The 21,329-nt window shown below is 37.5% G+C and overlaps 2 protein-coding genes across 3 annotated transcripts; one reads left to right on the top strand and one right to left on the bottom strand.

The window, feature by feature from the left end:
- Positions 1-473: 473 nt before the first annotated feature.
- Positions 474-4,372, bottom strand: dnal1 (dynein, axonemal, light chain 1). Of its 2 annotated transcripts, none has more exons than XM_053633809.1 (8): positions 4,309-4,372; positions 3,882-3,920; positions 3,652-3,761; positions 3,501-3,556; positions 3,301-3,356; positions 2,352-2,478; positions 2,094-2,234; positions 474-1,098 (listed from the first exon to the last, which is right to left on the bottom strand). In XM_053633809.1, exons 1-8 carry the CDS (start codon positions 4,309-4,311, stop codon positions 1,049-1,051), a joined length of 582 nt encoding a protein of 193 aa, XP_053489784.1. In that variant the 5' UTR covers positions 4,312-4,372; the 3' UTR covers positions 474-1,048. The 2 variants fall into 2 exon arrangements, with proteins under 2 accessions (XP_053489784.1, XP_053489785.1); XM_053633810.1 differs by having other exon boundaries at positions 3,652-3,786; positions 4,309-4,329.
- Positions 4,373-7,998: 3,626 nt separating this feature from the next.
- Positions 7,999-15,533, top strand: cdk1 (cyclin-dependent kinase 1). The gene is made up of 8 exons (XM_053633491.1): positions 7,999-8,095; positions 9,099-9,146; positions 9,862-10,018; positions 10,696-10,819; positions 13,765-13,935; positions 14,037-14,200; positions 14,809-14,950; positions 15,036-15,533. Exons 2-8 carry the CDS (start codon positions 9,110-9,112, stop codon positions 15,147-15,149), a joined length of 909 nt encoding a protein of 302 aa, XP_053489466.1. The 5' UTR covers positions 7,999-8,095; positions 9,099-9,109; the 3' UTR covers positions 15,150-15,533.
- The last annotated feature ends 5,796 nt before the right edge of the window (positions 15,534-21,329 follow it).

Below are 21,329 nucleotides of genomic sequence, written 5' to 3'. Positions count from 1 at the left end.
TAAAATTAATCTACATTCAATAAACATTCAATTGTCTGACCAACTGAGTATTATGTAACTGAACTTTGGGGGTCCACGACAGTTAATGGAGGTTCCTGGCTGCAAACAGTTTGAGAACCCCTTGAATAATCGACTAGTCTGTGCAACTCCTAATTACACATGCGATAATGTAAGAATGCTAAGTGTTCTAATAGTTTCATATAAACTTAAGTATATATCATGTTGTGCTTCTCCAAATGAAATGGACGAGGTGAAAAAACAGCCTCAAAACTCAAATTCATTGCGAATTAAATAAATATAAATGACTCACTTCCTCTATTGAAACACTTCGCAAAAATATTTGCATACATATGTTTTTTGTTATTGCTCTATTTATTTTTTCACAAGATGAAACTATCTCAGCCATAAAAAATAACTGAACATGACTTCCTGTCAATCACATGTATAACGCCGATATTGATGACAAAAATACACTAGTTTTGTTCTTTTATTGCAACAGATGTTTTAAATATATTGATACATCACACAACTGTATATCATAGAACTTGTCTAAAAAAGTAATAAGATCAAGTAAAAATCACATTAAAAAATCTTCCAGAATTACTGTGAAAACAAAAACAGACTAGACAAATTTTATCTATCTAAATGTATCTGTTATTATAGTCCATTAGATTTCTTCTTCATTTGTTACAAAACATTAAAAATGTTTCCATTTGTGCCTTTATTGTGACTCTCCACACCCCATAATGTACAATTCAACATAATTATGATATGTTTACGTTACAGTCACATTGACAACTACAGAAAGCTACATAATGCCACAAAGTGTGTGTGTTTGTTTTTTTGGTAAACTGGTGAAGTGCATCAGCTTATCTGTAAGACTATTCTTACTATTTATTTTTATTTAAAATATTTTTACAACTGTATTAGCTGTTAGAACTGTATAAATTAACATCAAGTCAACATATAAAATCTGCAAATACTACAAAGTATCTTAATTTCTAACATGATGTAGTGAAATCATAAAAATTGTACCACAGTAAAGATATTAACTTTCTGCTTCTTTCTCCTCCTCTTCTTGCTTAATCACCGGGATCCCTGGTAATGACAGTTAGAAGAGTGGCAAGGGTCAGAATTACATTTCACTAAAGACTGAAACTACAATTCACCAAATCAGACTTACATCACAGCTGGGAAAAAGAAAGTACACCCTCCTTAAATTATATCTTTTTATTTATCAAGGCCTAAATAACAATTGTGTGGTCCTCACCAACTTCTATAAACAAACCCATAATAGGCTGTCAGGAGACCATGAAGAAACACAACAAATTCAATATGTAGTCATTTTTTTTCCCCCATAAAGTAAACCAGCTTTCAGAAATCAGGTAGGGAAAAAAATAAGTATACCCTTCCTTCTTCCACAATCTTTAAGAGAGTGATTAGCAGCTACAGATTACTAATTAAAATGCACAAGATTAGTTAATCTAGAAGTGGGACTACCTCTACAAAAACTTTTGGCAGTTTGGTGTTGTGTCTCCATCTGTGCAGTCACACCTTTTGATGATTAATTAATCTTGTGCATTTTATAATAAAGTTTATATAGATATTATTATAGTTTTTAACATATTAAAAACAGAATTGATTGTGTTATGTTGTACTGTTGCTTTACGGTCATGATTTTGCGAAGTTAAAATGGTTGTGTGTGTGTAAGTAAGAGGGAGCGGGCAACAGAAAAAGGTCTTTAAATAAAGTAAAATACTGTCAGGTTTTCTTATCACTTTATGATTTTAAACTCGTATAGTGAGTCTCAAATTTAACAAATAACATTTTGTGTTTTTACACCATGACCATGGAAATGAGAGACCAGGCAGATAACACAGAACTTGTTAACAGACCTCATGAATATTTACAGCTTAATGTAAAGTTAAAAATCAGATTACAATGCATGTATACATACAGAAATTAATGAAATAGAAATTAAATTAATCAAATGAATGTGAATCTGCATGGCTATATGTGTTTATCTGTAGCTGCATTTGTGTCAGTATAAAGCTAAGGACGCAGAGCATTAGAAAACTTAATGTCTTCCTTACCATCAAGTTTCTTCAGATTGGGGACCCTCTTGGTGGCCTCATCTATCCAGGTGCCCTCAGCAGAGTACTTCTCTTCCAAAGGATTGCCCACGAAGACCAGATCGACCAGTGATGAAAGCTCTGCCAGTTTCGCAAACTCCCCTAACATGGCACACAGTCACAAAACAGCTGAATAGTCATTTCATGGTTTCTAAAAAGCAACTACGTTGTTCCAAATGTTCTCAGAAATGTAATTTATGCACTGGAAGACATGCTGACCCCACTCTTTGACCAAGTTGTTGGACATATACAGGACACGGAGCTTCTTCATCACATGGATTCCCTTCAGCTTGTCTATGAGATTGTAGGAGATCCACAGTTCCTCCAATGTGTCCGCTATGGCCTCCTACAGGGCACAACAGCACAGATTAATATTTATCTTTAAACTCTCTCTCTCTCACTCACTCTCTCATGCTCTCTCACTCGCTCTCACTCGCTCTCACTCGCTCTCACTCACTCACAAGGTTGTTGGGTGGTACCTCCCAAAACCATGCTGATAGGTGGATTTGCTATGCTATTGTAAATTGCCCATAGGTGTGAATGTATGTATGTATATATGTGTGTGTGTGTGTGTGTGTGTGTGTGTGTGTGTGTGTGTGTGTGTGTGTGTGTGTGCAAGGTGCTATGTGAATGATGGATGGGTAAATTTCCAATCATCCATATATTCCTAGTTCAGGCTCCAGATCCACAGTGACCTTGACCAGAATAAAGTGGTTACTGAAGATAAATGCATGAATGAACGAATGAATTATTATACATTAGCCTAGAGGTGTGTGGGACTGCTTTTTTTACTCCCACTCTCACCAGCTCCAGTAGAAATCTTGACCAACCCCACCCCTGCTCCTTCAGTTATTATTGTTTGCACCTGCCTGGTATATATTCTGATGAATTTATTGGTTCTATTTCTTAAAATATAACCAAAATAACCTAATCCTAACCAGGATACAGTAGTTACTGAAACTGAATGAATAAACATATTACCATATACCTGCTCATGTTAATGAACATGGCCTTCCTTCATGGGCGAGCTTCATTTCATTCCCGATGCACACCTCTACCGTAGCCTTTTAACTTGAGGAATATATTGTTCTCAAAAATGCCACAGGGTGCCACTTCTGTTCACTCATTAGCATTAAATTACAAAGTCTGATGTACACTGTTCACTTACTAGTCCATTAAGGTTCTTGATGTTGTTACGACCCAAGGATAAGATCTTGAGGTTCTCTAGGAAAAGCAGCAAAATTGCGTCATAGTTTCAGACGATAAATTGTTTTCTCGTTACATTTAGAAAAGTCGCAAAAAAACAGCTTTTCAGAAACGTGGTTATAGATTCAGATTTACACATACACCCTGGTAATATATACTTACTTAATCCATTAAGGTTGGCAATTTTTTCAATACAGTTGGTTGACAGTGACAGTTTCCTGGACGAGAAGCATGAGAGCAAACATGAGAAAAGTTACGCAACCGACCCATTAATCGGTTTAATAAAGAAATACAAATAAAAGAGTAAACTCACTCGCAGTTAGTAAGGGTGGAGAGAGATGCATCCATCTTTTCAATAGGAGGGATTTGGCCATAGAGCTTCACTTCTTTGGCATCACCTGCTTTTTCTCCTGACTTCTCCTCCTGAGGAAAAACCAACCAAGGTGCACTAACATCTCTTTAAATATATGCTGAATAAGAATGATTAAAATTTTTTTTTTTTTTTAAATCATGTTATAAGGGCAGACACTGATTATTCCTTACCCATTTCGCCAAAGCCTCTTTAATAGTTGTTGATTTTGCCTGCAGAGAAAAGGAAAACCCCGTGAGGAGTCTGTGTGTACCCAGAAAACTTTTGCAACTTGGCTCACTACTCTGTCCACATTATGCCCACTTAATACCAGGTTAACATGTTGGCAGTCCAATCCTGTTGGTCCTTTTCTTGGTATTTCCTCTCATTTGGACATTATTTTGTAAAATATCTAGCTACAATCCTCAAAAATATCTCAAGCTAATGTCTATTAGCTAGGCAAAATCTATGACGTTAGATGAACTGGTTTATTTGACTAATTTTGTCGCAAAAACACAACTTCAGGCTTTTCGTTTTGTTGTAAGGTGACCCAGTTACTTTTAAGCTTCAGTAATATTGTATCACTTTAATAAACGTTAAAAAGATGGATTAGCCACTCACCATGTTATCCTCAGCGGTTGCTATGGAACTGTCATCATACAACGCGCATGCGCAAACTTCGGCGTGTAAACATGTAGCCCAGGCAGGGTGGTGACCGAGGAAGGGTTCTGTTTTTCAGTGCTCTCTTTATTCAGCAATGTTTTGCACACAATGGAATTGAAAGCTTAAGAGCAAAGGAGAGCAGGGGAGTCACACGAAGAGCATGTTACATCAAGTGGCTCATTTTTATTAGAGTATGAATTGTCAGAAGGTACAAAGAATGATTTATGCAAATATTTTAGTGGTTATTTTTATTTTAGGGTGCTTTTAAAAAAAACAAACATACATAACAACATAAAGGCTTGAAAATGTATCATCTGAAATCTATCATCTTCGCATGTAAATAATCATGTGAAATAATTCAACCAAGCCCAAGCTTCTACACGATATGATAGGCTATAAATTCAATTCTTAAAACAACGATTCGATATTTGATGTAACTACTGAATCTGCTTCGATACAATACAATTTCAAATCACAAGGCAATGATTCAATAGTTGATGTTACAACTGAATCTGGTAAGATATGATATAATACGATTCGGTTTAGTATCCTCCAGTCGATAATTGACTAACTTTGTTCAGAATCTGGGGTAGGCCTACCGTTAATTTATGAATTTTGATGACGTAGAGAAGGACTATTTTTGGTGTCAGGGTGGTTAGCATGTTCGCCTCATACCTCCAGGGCTGGGGGTTCGATTCCTGACCCAGCCCTGTGCGTGCGGAGTTTGCATGTTCTCCCTGCACTGCGGGGGTTTCCTCCAGGCACTCGGGTTTCCTCCCACAGTCCAAGACATGCACGGTAGGCTGACTGGCATGTCCAAAGTGTCCTTAGTGTATGAATGGGTGTGTGATTGTGCCCTGGCACCCCATCCAGGGTGTACCCCGCCTTGTGCTAAATGCTGCCTGGGATAGGCTCCGGGTTCCTCGCGACCCTGTAGGATAAACGGTATAGAAAATGGATGGATGGATGGAATAATCATTGCCTTTTAAATAGATGCATCAATCCAGATCGTTCAAGAATTATGACCCTGCGTTCCAACTGCTGTCGCCAAATGCCGTGCAGTGAAAACGCTACTACAGGAGCAGCCAGGTGTCAATTTAGGCTTTCGTACACAGCGAAACTACACATGACATATTGTGGAATATTGTAAAAATGGTAAAATATTAGATTTTCTGTCAGTTTTAAATGTATATAACATGATGCCTTTAAAGCTTAAAATCTCCCTTATTCTATTGAAGAAATACCAAACACAGGTAGAATGCCACTTCTTAGAACTGCTGTTTATCTCACTGTAGCTACTTTTTCATATGATACTCTTAAATTTCTTTACTCTAAAAATCAGGACAGATGGTAATAATTTAATGAATATATTTTAATCATTTATATTGTTAGTAATATGCTTGAATATGAAAAATCTTTTTTAGACAACGCAGGTATGGCATTTAAAAAATATTAGTTCATTAATAATTTATCATAATTCAACAATGAAAATCTGAACATTCAAAACTGTACAACTGGAAATTGTTTCTTCTTCTTTCTTTCTTCTTTTTTTTTTAAATGCCCATCACCATACCTGTCTCTGCAACTTTTGTAAATGTCCTCTCCTGTCTGTACTCCCCTCTTTCCTCTTTCAGTCTTCCAAGTTATGCCATCTGCATTTTTTTTTATTGGCAGGGTGGTTTTTAGTGGTATGAAAGTGTTTCTCACTGGTAAGACAGTAGGAGTGGGGTTTAGACCATGATCTTGAATATCTATATATTTCACTACAGGCTCAGAAGCACAGCTGATGAAGGAATTTCCGTCCCAAAACTTTCTGTATTACAGGAAACTTTGTGTACTATACTGAAATTTGACCATCTCTACCAAATATATGATCACCAGTGACTTTTATCAGATATGTAAGAATACCTGCAAGCCCTTTCTAGCAAACTGATTGTGGCTTCAAATGGTATGAATTCACAACTACAAAGATAAGAAACCCTGTTTTACATATAGTCTAATATAAATGATATCTGTTTCTTATATAAATATAAGGATAATAGAGAAACCCGAAGAACAAGTTGCTCTCTCTCTCTCTCTCTCACTGTACTGACGAATGTAATCATTGATGCTGGAAACGTGAAAGCCGCACTGTTTCAAAAAGGAAATACGTCATAACACTGAATGCAAGGAATCCTCATGGTCTACATCAGCCAATCAACTTACAAGACACCGCATATATTTATTCCGACCAATCGCAGCAGAAATGTGTTCAACCAATCATTTTAGGGGTTTACAACCGCTGCAGACCTGGTTGCCAGGTCCTCGTTTTGTGTGGTGTTATGCTACTTTAAATAGGCAAGTTGATTAAAAAAATGCAGTAAATGGTATATACATACACTGAGGTATGATTAAAATGTAATTAATTTTCAGATGAAATGGTGAATCAGTAGAAACAAGGTAATGTTACTAGAATAAATGCACATGAAGTCAAATCTTAATAATGTATGGTGTGTGTGGCAGTGAATTGGTCTATTGGTCTATTCATTCTCATAGTTATTCTTTTTTTTTTTTTATGATTTATATATTATCATATAGTTTGCTGCTCATTGGCCCACATTGATTTGGGCCAGTACATTCCTGTTAAAGGTGCATCTGATGAAATTGGCTTCCCAATGTCCCTTGTTCCTTTTCATCTTCATCTGACAGGCTTTCATATTTTAAGTCAAAACAGTGGGATGGTTGCTAGAACATTGGCAAGCAGAGTGATCAGTGAAATGTCCCAGTGCAGTTATAGCCTACTAAAAATAAGCACACTTGGAACTTTTGTATAAAAGAGAAATTAATATAAAGTAACTCATATTTCAGACAAAATATGGTCAAATATTTTGATAGTCCACCCATCCATCCATCCACTTTCTATACCACTTATCCTACAGGGTCACGGGGAACCTGGAGCCTATCCCAGGGAGCATGGGGCACAAGGCCGGGTACACCCTGGACACGGTGCCAATCCATCACAGGGCAGAATCACATACACATTCACAGACTGACTGACGGCCCGTAAGTAAGTGTAGTAACCGTTTCAGTGTAACAAATTATTTCTAGAATTTTGCATAGAGAAAACGGACAAGAGGAGTGATACAAACAATGAAATGTATCGGTGGTGTTATACTAAATATCATCACTCTTGGAAAGCTGCTTGTCCAATCAGATTAGTAGACTGGAACTAACTGTTGCATAAGGTGCTTTCTGAAACTTTTCAAATGTTTGACCAACTTTTTTAATGCAATCCCCACCTTCATTAATCCTCAGTATCTACTTTATATTTGTCTTCTGAGGTTTTCAGTTACATCATAAGTATAAATCAGCCCTAAGACAACAAAAACATGCACGGCATCGCATGAGTCTATAATATAAATATGTACTGTGGATCTATGGAGCTTATTTCACAGTTAAATGGGGCCCCCGGTGCAAAAAGCTTGAGAATATCTGTATTAAAGAAACCACCCAGGCAGACGGAAGTGCGGGATAATCGCGGAATGGGCAACACGCATCCACATTCCTGATACAAACCGCGTTTAAAAGATGTCTCCCGCTGCAGCTCGGTCTGCTTCTCATTGGCGCTTTTGAAAATCACCGCGCGATGTGATTGGCTCGTTTTGAATTCGGTCACCGCGGCCAGTTTGAACCAGGGAAATCCTTTAGTAACTGCAGTGCACATTTATCTCACGTCTTCGCAGTCTCAAAAATAGTCCAACTTTTGGTAAGTTTACTTTATTAAAGGAGACTTCTACTTACAAATGTATAGTAGTATTGATAATTATTAAGTACGTTGGTCTGTGGAAAGTGTTAACAGTTAGTTAAGTTAGCTAATGTAGCTTGCACAGCTCACCGAGTTAGCTAGCTAATGAACTTACCTAAACGTGACTTTAGCGGGGAACAACAATGCTAATGTTCATTTTGTATCAAATATATTAAATAACTAGCACGGATGAATTATATAACCACCTTGACTGAATAATAGACAGAAAACTACCTTACTAAATGTACCTTAGCCTAAATGTTCAGTCAAGATAAACCACCAGCTAGCATTTGAATCCTTATAATAATAATAATAATAATAATAATAATAACAATAATAACAATAATAATAATAATAAACAGATCCAGATTCTTTAGATGGTACGAAATGATTATCATATATAATACTTATCTTGGATTACCCAGTATAGGAATAGAAGTTAAAAAGGGATCAAACATTAAACCTGTAATAAAGAGAAGAATGAAATCTTCCAGTATGTTAATAAACAAAAATTGTGAACATTCAGGTCTACAATATTGAAAGATGATAGCCAGATTTATAGAATATATTTTTTATCACGTAATATTGTTGACATTCAATATATACACAGTTCATCACTATTCCATGATGCAGCTGGTTTAAGAGGTTAAAAAAAAATAGTTTTTAAAAAGAAAGAAAGCATTCATTGAAGTCTAGCACAAATTTTTATATATATATTTATATTTGTTTGTTTTGGAGGTGATTTAATGTCTTTTTATATTTTCCTTAAAAACAGCCTTATTGACTGTCCATTACTGTCCATTTGGTTAAAAGTATGTGAAATGCCATCCCAGGCTTATCGTGGTTGACTTTACATTATAACAGATAGATAAATCCGCGAATGTTAAAAAATATTCTGGATTAATGCGTATACATGTTTAAAGACTGTGTGTTGCAATCATGATTAATTTTTCTCTCCATACAGAAGATTTGATAATGGAAGATTACCTGAAGATAGAGAAAATTGGGGAAGGTGAGTGAATGTTTTTGTTTGTTTGTTTTTCCACGGCTGTCATTTATTTTTCCTGTATAGTGCACATTTCTGTTACTGGTAAAGTTAAAGTTTCACAGCTTTCAAACTTTCACCTAATATTTCACAGGGATGGATGTGTTCATATGTCTCCAAATACTGCTCCACCTATCAATTATTGGGGTGGGGAGTGGAGCTCTTTAAAACAACAGCCAGAGCTTAATTTTCTGCATGATACCATTGACTGCGGCATGAATGCTAAAGCTTTGAAAACAGAACTCGAGGAGCAGAGTGTACAGATGAGGATGTGCGAGAGCTGGACAGACTAAAGGACTAAAGTGCCACTGCATTGCTCTCTTTAGGTATTATCAGCAGGTAGTTAACATAGGAAACTTTTAGCCAAAGTGAAAATCAAGCAACATGTCGAAGAAAGGATTTTTAAACTTTAGTCAACCCAGAATTTGATGACAAAATAAATCTTGAATACCACTGAAGATCCCATGTTATTTATGAAGATCAATATGCAAGTCGTTCAGGGTGGACTTTTACTTTCAAAAGGTTGAAAAGCACTCCTGGTGATTGGCTCAAAAATGGCACAATCAGAACTGTACCATTCATCTGACAAAATTAAATTTGATTGATTCCATTTATTTGCCATTTAATTAATGAGTAAAAATCACATTAAAAATGACCTGTGTTGTGTATTGTCCTGTCGTAGGTACATACGGTGTGGTATACAAAGGCCGGCACAAGTCCACAGGTCAGGTGGTTGCTCTGAAGAAGATTCGTCTGGAGAGTGAGGAGGAGGGCGTGCCTAGCACTGCTGTAAGAGAGATCTCGCTGCTCAAAGAGCTACAGCACCCAAATGTTGTACGGTGTGTACTTGATCTTTTTTTTTAATAACTACTACCTTTAAATTAAAGTGATGTCCCGTGCTCCCGAATAGTGCAACAGAAAAGCGTTTGTCCAATCCCGGTGATGCTGTAGCCATCTTTGGCTGGGAGTATAGACAGCAAATTTGGTGGTCTGGCTGGGAGGCATAGCACATGCTCTGTCCCCTGTCAATCCAGCAACATTAGCCAATCATGGGCATCTGTGAGCTTATTTATGCTGAAGACTGCAGATAGTGCTCTCCTCCAAGTGTGTTACACTGCTCTGTGACATTGCATGAGCAGCAGTTCGAAAAGATGCAGTGGGTGGCTTTGTGAGTCTCTGAGGAAGCACGTGCTAGCCCACACTATCCACGTTTGCTAGTTATTGCGTGATGGGGAGAGTGGATTGGTGTGTTGGAATTGGCGAATGACCAAATTGTTGAGTATTTAAGCTGTCAAAATGACACATCTCTATATAGCTTTTATAAAAATAATAATGTTGAGTCTTTTTCTATAGTTAAACCAAACTCCTCCAAGGTATAGTAGTACATAAATATATGTCTGTGTCCATGTCTATGCCTGAAAAAGCATTTCTCTAACCCTGTGTTTACACAAGCAAGCAACAAGACACTCATGTAACTTGCAGTTTGTCTCTGATCTCACCCTCTTTCTCTCTTTAGACTGCTGGATGTGTTGATGCAGGAGTCCAAACTGTATTTGGTGTTTGAGTTTCTGTCAATGGACCTGAAGAAATACTTGGACTCCATTCCCTCAGGCCAGTACATGGATCCCATGCTTGTCAAGGTGTGTTTGTCTGTGTAATTGAAATAGCATTATAATAGAAAAAGTGAGAACCTCTTAAAATAAGTGCATAGAAAATTTGTGTCCATGGTCATTAAAGGAAAGTGTGTGAAGCTGTGAAGTGAGCAAAGATGAGAAAGAGCTCAAATTTGCGCCCACATGAAAGTAAAATCCTTCCACCTGGTAGCTTCCCATGGGACCCAGCATAACTCTGGTCTAAACCAGATGCCCTGTGAACCTTTTTGGAAAAGTAAATGTTAGAACATATTACCTATTCATTCCAGATAATGTATTCGTATTTGGTTACAGTTGTTGTGTGTGTGTGTGTGTGTGCATGAATTATGCTTTTTTAAATTGTTTAATTATTAATTTATTTTACATTTAAACTTTATTCAAACATGCAGGTACTACTGAAGCTTTGGGATATTTTTAAATCACTAATGTCAAATGTCCGACTAAATGTTGGTTACACTTTTTTCCACTGGTGCATTTAAATCTTGCTTGATGCACATGCAGGTATTAAATAAATCAACATGTTAAACTAAGTTATTTCCATTGTTTGAGAGCTTTCCTGGATACACAGAGTTATAAAAACTGACTTTTACTCATTGTGCTGATGCAATCATAATTTAGTTGCAGCCTACTGTCTGTCTCATTTTGCACTGCATTGATTTCAGTGAGGCTTCAATATGGACTTTACTTATGACAACAACCACACCAAATGAACCAAACTGATTGGCCTCTTCTAATTTGCATGAAGTTGAGAATCTCAACTTATTTTATTTATTTAAAAAAAAAGTAAAGAAAATCTCTATACAGGATTTTCGCCTGTCTCCACAGAAAACTAGTAGGAGACAGGAATGAAAAACACTTTGCCACAGCAACGTGAATGTACTGTTAGATGTCTATAGCGCTATTCGGACGGACCAGTTTTCCAAGGGGACGTTAGAGAAATTCATGTTTCACAGATGTACTTCACAAATTGATTACTCACCTTCATTTCTGCAGTCAATTATATAATGTTTTAATTATATAAGTAATCACATTTAGATCAGTGGTAGGGCTGCACGATTATGGCCAAAATGATAATCATGATTATTTTTGATCAATATTGAGATCACGATAATTTATCACGATTATTCGTTGATTTTACGGACAACCTATTTTTATGCACTTTCGCATTTAAGGAAACAGACCTTTGCTTTCACCTCCATGTTGTGCTACATTCCTGCTGATATACAAATCTTTGCATCAAATTAGACTGATCCTTAAAGTGCATCATCTCGTAGAAGCAAAATATAAATAAAATTGTACCCAAAATATAGGATAAGTATAAAATTAAAAATGCCATCAACCAAATGAAAATATGCATAAAATATAACAATATGCAACCAAATGAAAACAATTCAGGCGTTTGCAGAGAAGGCAATGACAGTGTTTACAGTAGGAGAGACACAGCCAAATCTTCCAATAGAGTGACACAGGGATGACATCATTTTGTACCGGAACCTGGAAGTTTGCATCACACTGGTCCCCTCGACAAAAACCCAATAGGATTTTCCCATAGGCTTTTGAATTATTGCCAAAAATAAGCTCTGTGATCAACAAAAGTTTACAACACTAACACGTTTTGTCCATCAAAATCATTTTCACAAATGAACACAACTTTTATGAAATTTGAAGCCTAAGTACAGTCGCCAGAAATAAAAAGCTAACCGTATGCTATAAACGAACTACACCGCAGTCGCTCGACTTCGATGTCACCATCATCAAGCTTCCGACAACTTTTCCAAACTTGATTTAAAACATTTTCCATAATACGGATTTATTGTTTCATTGTTTGACGCGAAGTATTGTGAGTTTTCTGTGTACCAAGCATTTGTTCATAGTTTGACGTCTCATAGTTTTGATCCTGTTCTCGACCTCGTTGTTCGATTCTCGTTTAGCCTTGTTTATACCCGTGTGCCGATCGTCTGACCTTTTGCTTGTTTTCGACCTTCCTATTGTCTTAAGTTTTTATTTGTCTGCGCCTCTTCAATAAAGCTCTTATCTGCACTTGCATCCGTCCTAAACCCTCATTACATGACGGTTAGCAAGCGCCTTTTTCAATACACGTGAAATCTTTTTAAAAAATCATGAATGGGTTTTACTGGCATATTTTATGTCGTAGAATAAAACGTGAAAATATTTTGAGCTTGTGTTCACCACAGACCTTATTTCAGGCTTTTAACCAAAATCCCATTTAAAAAAAAAAACCCATTGACTTTGCGATGGAACCGGAAGGGCTAAAATGCTAACTCGGTTCCAGGTTTTGGCGTACAAAATGATGTCATCCCTGCGCCACTCTATGGTTACTGCCTGTAGGAAGCGCTTGATTTGATCTGCAGCGGCATTTTCTATGAGCGGAGGACGAACTTTAAACGTCAATATTGCAGTCGATCATGTTCGTGTAATTGTGGGCAGTCAAAATCGTAATCGAGATCAATATTCGATTAATTGTGCAGCCCTAATCAGTGGGTTTGTTATAAGCAATCAGTTCTATAAAATCATGTGAAGCTTATTAGTAAGGTTTTTTAAATAAGTAATTTTAATAAATTTTTAAAAAATTCAATAAATGAAGAAATTTTACTTTTTAAATTTAAAAGTACTTATGTACTCATCCAGAGCACGTGATCTTCTGCAACGCCCAGATGTACAAAACAGACAGTCCCACCTCTGTAATAAACATGGAGATGTTAGTCCCGTCCGAATTGGTACATGGAATCGCAGATGTCGGGTGATAAGAATTGTAACTCAAACTATGTTTAGAAAAATACTCCTGTCCGAATAGTGCTTATGGGTATTGTTTTACATTTGTTGGGAAAGTATCTGTATTTTTATTATTTTTTTGTCTACAGTTACATGTGAGTAATGCAGCAGTGTCAGTGTATGCTCTCTCTGTTCTGCAGAGTTACCTGTATCAGATCCTGGAGGGGATTCTGTTCTGTCACTGTCGTCGAGTTTTGCATCGTGACCTGAAGCCACAGAACCTGCTAATTGATAACAAAGGGGTAATAAAACTGGCTGATTTTGGCTTGGCCCGTGCTTTTGGGGTGCCCGTTCGAGTCTACACACATGAGGTATACAACCATCCAAATCCTCCAGTGACTCTGTGTAACTCCATTAGCTTGTTGTTTAAATCAAAGTTAAGTCATAAGTAATTGGGTGCTTTTGTCTGTAGGTCGTGACTCTGTGGTACAGGGCCCCAGAGGTGTTACTGGGAGCTTCTCGTTATTCCACTCCAGTAGATGTTTGGAGTATTGGCACTATCTTCGCCGAGCTCGCTACCAAGAAGCCACTGTTCCACGGAGACTCAGAGATTGACCAGCTCTTCCGCATTTTCAGGTACACACACCAGTGCATCACACACTGAGGAGTATCTGTATTAAGTGAAATAATCCAACTGATTGAATGGTGGACTCGCCATTGCTGGTGATGGCTGGATCATCATGCACAGAAAATGAGAATGCACTAAGCCTTGGAGCATGGTCTGACCTTTTAATGCAGCAGTTTGAAGGCTTCTTTACAATTGGAAGTTACTAACTAGCAATCAATCTCCATTCGTAGGAGAAGAGGATGTTTTCTATCCCATTTGGCATTTTTCTCTCGTTAGTTTTTTACTGTTACGCACTGCTGCCTCTCCCTCTGCTTCCTCACTATGTTTATTATGAATTAATAAACAAAATGTATTTGTAATGGGATGTCCTCAAGATACCTGGGTGCAGTGCCAAAGTATCATCTATGTGAAGGGACCACAAAGAGAAAAGCTGCTGTCCAGTAAATGAAGAATCATTTACCATATCACTGACCAAAGTAGAAGAATAAAGAGCAAACCTAAATCTAACTGTAGGACAGTGTAATCTTTTTTGCGTTTGTGTTTAACAGGCTGTGTTTTGTCTTCCAATAATGATATTAATTATATAACATTGCTGGTTTGGTGTGTGTGCTTCCAGAATTCTAGGTACCCCAAATAATGAGGTGTGGCCAGACGTAGAGTCGCTACCTGACTACAAGAATACTTTCCCCAAGTGGAAGTCTGGCAATCTGGGAAGCATGGTTAAGAATCTGGACAAGAATGGCATCGACCTGCTTGGGGTGAGCTGAGATTCCCATTTACATGACTAAGGCAAAATAAACTATCAGAGTGACACACTTTTCTGTTTATCTTTCTGTCATTTAGAAAATGCTCACCTATGACCCTCTGAAGAGGATTTCTGCACGCCAGGCTATGACTCACCCCTATTTTGATGATTTGGATAAGACTACTCTACCTGCAAGCAACCTTAAGAGCTAAACAGTAACCAACTCTTGTGTTACACCTGACTAAACCTCAAACCAAACAAGTGACATCAGGCCCAAAATGGGTTATATGCTGTGGTGTCTAAATTAAAATGGACTAGAATTCTCAGTCTCACTCGTTTGGAGGAATTCAAAATTCCAAACTCGGTTCCCAGTGCAACAAATCTATATTTGACCTGAAAGCTCTTTACTGCACTGATGCAGACTTTTCAATCTGATGATAATGCAATACTCCTTTTCCTAATGTATGTTTACTTTTGTTTGTGTTTTTGTATGTGTTTTTCCTATACTTAGTCTCTGATTAAATGTTCTTTATGTTGGATTTGAATAGACGTGCTGATTTAATGCATCCTCAATAAAGTGCACTTTGTGGGGGCTGAACTATATTTTCTTTTCTGCCCTCTCTCTAAGCCTGTGGTGATCTGTCGAGATCAATGTTAGTGAGTTACAAACATCAGTTATCAAAAAAAAGTGTACAAATAATAACAGCAAATCATTTCGTATTAAAATGATAAATCCAAAGTGCAGCCATACGTCCTACTGCAAAATTCAATAAAAATTTCAGATAAAGTTAGCTGGAAGAGTAAATAGACTAGAAATTTTTTAGCTCAGTGTCTCAAATCTCTTGCTTTCTGTATGCAGCCATGAGTGTATTTGGGCATTCAAAGAAACTAGTGATTAAACAAGGAATGTATACAAATTCTTTGTTATAAAGTCTGTCCACTTGGTGGCCATCTTGGTATTGCTCCTGTGCGGTTATTTTCAGTCACAGAAAACCAGGCTCCTCTCTTCTAGATGGACTTGAAATCAGTAAATGTAATGCAAATAAACAGGGGTCCTTGACTCAAGTAAGAATATAAAACACATTTAAAGGTAGCTCTGACTACTGTACATGCTCCTTTCCCTATAAAAAGCAAAGTTTTGATACCAACTTTGATTGTTTCTATGGTAACTGATTGTCTTCCCAAAGAGTAGGCCAAGAGCAAAATATAATGGCTTCTACATCCTATGTAGTGCACTATATGGGCAAGAAGTATTTATTTTATTTATTTATTTTTTTATCTAAATTTTAGCTAATCAGGTTATTACAGTTCACAAATATTCATCTCTGTCCGGGTCTAAGTTGAAGTGAAAGACATAAGTAATGTTTTAGACAGAATGCTGCTTTAAATAGACTATATTACTGAATATGAAGATTATATGTAGCTACTCTGTTTTTACAGATATATCCATGTCTAATCTAATCCACAATAAAATGTTGATTTTATTGTGTTTTCTTGGGAAATTTGACTGTTGCTTGTGGCATGGGGGGGGAAACCTTACAGCATAGTGTGTCAATAATTAGAAATCTAGTTATATACTAGTTAGGAGTGCTTTATATCTGTATATGAGCTATAAAAGTATACCATAAATGGTGGCAGTATGACTGTCATGTAGGTGCAGTAAAAGTAAGCACTATACTCCTTGTGGATAAGTCCACTTGTCCTCATCATTTTATAGAAGGTGGATCATACTTTATATAGACCTCTGTGGAACTAGTACAGACATATGTGGTTAATGTATTTACATTTATGGCACTTGACGGATGCCCTTATCCAGAGTTATTTACAGAAGTGCTTTAAAGTCTCTATAAATAAATACATCCTCATATTGGTTCACTATGTTAAGGACTAAGTACTATCAGTCTAAAGACCCTGCTGGGGAGATTATTAAAGTATGAAAAAACGCATAAGACACGGATTTAATTGCTAATTTAAGTACTTCATGAAGAGGTAGGTCTTTAGTCTTCGTTTGAAGGCTCAGTTGTTCGGATATGCAGGGGAAATTCATTCCACCTCCTTGGCGCTAGCACAGAGAAGAACCTTGATGGGTACCTTACTTTTACCCTAAGAGATGGTGGGTCCAACTGAGCAATGCAGGAGGATCAGAGTCAGAGTGGTGTGAGATGGTGAGATCTCATAGTTGTCCAGGGAGATCACAAGATCTCATCCTGACATGGAGATGCATCATTACCCTTGCTGTCATTAATGCAGTTGCCACATGACCATATGTTATGGATTCATTAATGATGGTAGAGACGAAGGGGAGGAAGTCTTGTGAGATGGTCTGGAGCATTGTGGAAAAGATGGGATGCAACAGGCAGGTGTTGGGATTGCAGCATGAATTGCAGAATCTCTTGTTGATCAAGGAGAAAAATTTGTCCAGGAAAGAGAAGGGGAATCCTGATCTTTTTTTTTTTTTTTTTTTTTTTAAGTAGAAGTCAGGGTAGGAGTTAATGTCTGGTAGATATTTTCAATTTTCAAATTTCCAATCAAAAAAATTGGCAAAGTTGTCAGCAGTCAGTGAGGATGGTGAAGGAGTAGCTAGCAGGTTAAAAGAGTTAAGAAAAGATGCTGTAGAGCTTGCAAGGATCTTGTGCAGAAGCTTGCAGCTTTCAGTCTTGCTTACAGTCTAGGCGAGAAGGAAATTAGTCCCAGCTTCTTCTTACCATTCTTCGTATTTTCACAGTTGGTGGTGCTATGGTACTTCCACAACACATTTCACATGTCTTTCAAAATAAATCTCAATTCATGAACAACTAGCTTAGCTAAAGAAATGCACAAGAACATAATTAATTATCAAGTGAAGCTAGGTTTGTTGGATGCAAATAAACCAGTAGGAATGCAGTTACTGCACTTCCAATGAAATTTGTTTATATAGTCTTAATTGATTTGTGTCTATTACTGCTCTTATTGAATATAGTATTTCACCTATTTTACTTTGACCAGTAAATGGGGAGCAATTGTTCTGATTAGTAGTTTTATTTTTAGTAGCAGATAGATAGCCCTGTGGTGACTTTTATTGCAAGCATGGAAAATCAATCATCCAAACAGATTTTTTAGCTCAGGTGTTCCAAAATTTGGGGTCATGACCAGGAACATGGGGTTGCTTGATTTACAAATGGGATCATGAGAGAGAGCTTCAATCTCCACTTTAGTTTTATTAATTTGTTTTACATTTAGTTTATAGTAGAAATATCGCTCTATGAAAAAAAGGAATTTATGTGCTAATCTTTGGAAATGTCACTGGTAGTCACATTTAAACAATCCACATTTAAATAAAAAGTATATGTGCAATTTTAGTCTTTTTCTATTTTAGTCTATCCTGACATGCCGTGTGCTAGCATAGGAATGTCCTACTACTAGCACAAACTGGTTTTCCTATTAAAACATAGAAATTGATCTTTTACACATCACTGGTCACGGCAATCTACCTGACTACAAATTAATGCTTTCACCTTATTTGGGTAGTCTATAGATCTACTAATCATCAGAAACTATAAACTGGACTACCAAATGAGGTGAAAGCATTAATTGGTAGTCAGTTGATTAGCTACTAAACACAAACAAGCATAATCTGGACCATCATAAAAGAGTAAAAGAAAAATAAGGACAAAGGTCTGAGACAATAGTCTGTAGATTGTGTATACTGTAGACTATTTACTAAATTGCTGATGTGTTCAGAATTAGTTGAAAAAATAGTTGATGCTGATCACCTGACTGGTTGTTGACAATCTATAGATTTATGACAGCCTGTATATTCTCAAAATATCAGACTTTTGCGTCCTTTCAAAGTTCATTCATATAAAGTCCTTTTTTTGAGGTCCATCTACTCAAGATAGCAATCATTATTCATCACAAACTGAGAAATCTGCTCCCTGTTATGTAGTGTAACGTGACACTTCTTGTTTTCTCTCTGTATAAGGAGGATAACGTGGGGAGAGTCTGTCAGAATCTAGCCAGTGTGCACGGTGTTAGTTTGCTCAAACCTGCTTTAACATTAGTGCTTATGTCACCAAGTTCCCCTACAGGAAGTATAGAGGCTTGTGTAACTTTTGGTAAGAAGCTGAAGGTATTTAATTGTTTATGTTTTTAATTTGGAATATTGTGCATGTCAATTCCCATACATACAGGTGAATCTCAAAAATTTGTATGTCATGGAAAAGTTCATTTTTTTCTTTTAATTCAAAAAGTGGAAGTTTAATATATTCTAGATTCATTACACATCAAGTGAAATATTTTGTGGCTTTTTTGTTTTAATCTTGAGGATTACGGCTTACAGCTCATGGAAATAAAAAAAAAAATCCAGTTACATAAAATAATAGAATAAAGAATTTACAATACAGAAATTTCGACCTTCTGAAAGGTATGTTAATTTATGCACTCAGTACATGGTCGGGGCTCCTTTTGCAGAATTACTGCATCAATTGACTTGACTTGAGAAGAGACAGTGAACCAAAACCAGGAGATGATAAGGCACCCCAAATCAGCAATGAGTATAGTGAACACAATCAACTGAGAAACTGTAGCAGTTGTCCTATATGGTCTAGCGTTCAGGGTTCTTGTTTTTCCACACAGGTGGCCGGGGTTTGACTCCCGGTATGAGAAAGGTGGTTTATTGTATCGCCCAAGTTGAAATTAGCTTAGCTTTTTCAGCTGAATGCTTGACTTAATTGAAATGAAAGCATAAGTAGTTAAGTTCTCATTTCCACAAGGAAATCCTAAGGTTGAGCATGTCTGGTGACCTCTAGCCCTTTTCCTCTGGAAAAGCACAAGTAGATTGGATAACACCTCTACCAGCTTTCCATGGGACAATGGCACAATGGCTAACGTGTCTGACTACGGGTCAGGAGATTCTAGGTCCAACTCCTGGTTGGCTCAGTTCCCCTTTACCTCACTCCAAAGGTGTGCCTTTGAAACCCACGCTGGAAGCTGAGTTTCTGGCAGACCATTCATAATCTCTGGAATGCTGCGAGTCATGATCCTACTCAAGTCAGCACGTTGGCTTCCAAGTTTGCCATGTAGAAAGCAAAACCAGGCAGGCCGAAAGTGTGCTGGTGACTCCTGCTTGTCGTCCAGCAACTGATTTTCTGGCAGTGTAACAGGTCTGCGAATGTCATAACATAGTGGTTAGTACTACATGGCCCTGGAAACCGCGGTTGACAGCGCTGCATTTTCTCATTTTCCTGAGCCGTAGCAGATGTCCCATATGGTCTAGCGGTCAGGATTCTTGGTTTTCACCCAGGCGGCCCGGGTCCGACTCACGGTATGGGAACGCTGGTTTCTCGTATGGCCCAAGTTGAAGTTAGTTTAGCTTCTCCAGCTGAAGGCTTGACTTAATAGAAATGAAAGCGTAAGTAGTTAGCTTCTCATTTCCACGAGCTTTCTGTGGGCCAGTGGTGCAATGTATGGATCAGAAGATTCCAGCATCAACTCCTGGAGGATTTGCTTTAGCTCTCTCTTACCCCGTCCAACATTCAATTCAATTCAATTCAATTTTATTTGTATAGCGCTTTTTACAATAGACATTGTCTCAAAGCAGCTTTACAGAAATATCAACATGGTATACAGATATTAAAGGTGTGAATTTATCCCAACTGAGCAAGCCACTGAGTGGCGACGGTGGCAAGGAAAAACTCCCTAAGATGTTTTAAGAGGAAGAAACCTTGAGAGGAACCCGACTCAGAAGGGAACCCATCCTCATCTGGGTAACAATAGATAGTGTGAAAAAGTTCATTATGGATTCATATGAAGTCTGTATGGCCTTAGGAGCAGCCGTAGTCCCAGCAGTCTGGAATTAGAGAAGATTTGAGCTCCATCCAGAGGCAGAAAGGATCTGGATCTCTAGTATCTCCATAAATTCGTGCGGGGCTCGGCGAAAGGAGAGAGGGAGAAAAAAGATTATTATGACTGCGAAGTAGTAGAACAGAATCTAGTCAGGGTAGGCTTGAGTAAACAAATACGTTTTAAGCCTAGACTTAAACACTGAGACAGTGTCTGAGTCCCGAACAGTAATAGGAAGACTGTTCCATAACTGTGGGGCTCTATAAGCGAAAGCTCTCCCCCCTGCTGTAGCCTTCACTATTCGAGGTACCGTCAAATAGCCTGCATCTTTTGATCTAAGTAGGCGTGGCGGATCATATAAAACCAAAAGGTCGCTTAGATATTGTGGCGCAAGACCGTTTAGTGCTTTATAGGTGAATAAAAGTATTTTATAGTTAATGCGAGATTTTACTGGGAGCCAATGCAGTATTGATAATATCGGTGTGATATGGTCGTATCTTCTAGTTCTAGTTAGGACTCTAGCAGCTGCATTCTGGACTAACTGGAGCTTATTTATATTCCTACTGGAACAT

The sequence above is a fragment of the Ictalurus furcatus genome, chromosome 9 (assembly GCF_023375685.1).
Source record: "Ictalurus furcatus strain D&B chromosome 9, Billie_1.0, whole genome shotgun sequence".
Classification (NCBI taxonomy): domain Eukaryota; kingdom Metazoa; phylum Chordata; class Actinopteri; order Siluriformes; family Ictaluridae; genus Ictalurus; species Ictalurus furcatus.
This window is presented reverse-complemented; position numbering and strand designations above follow the sequence as displayed.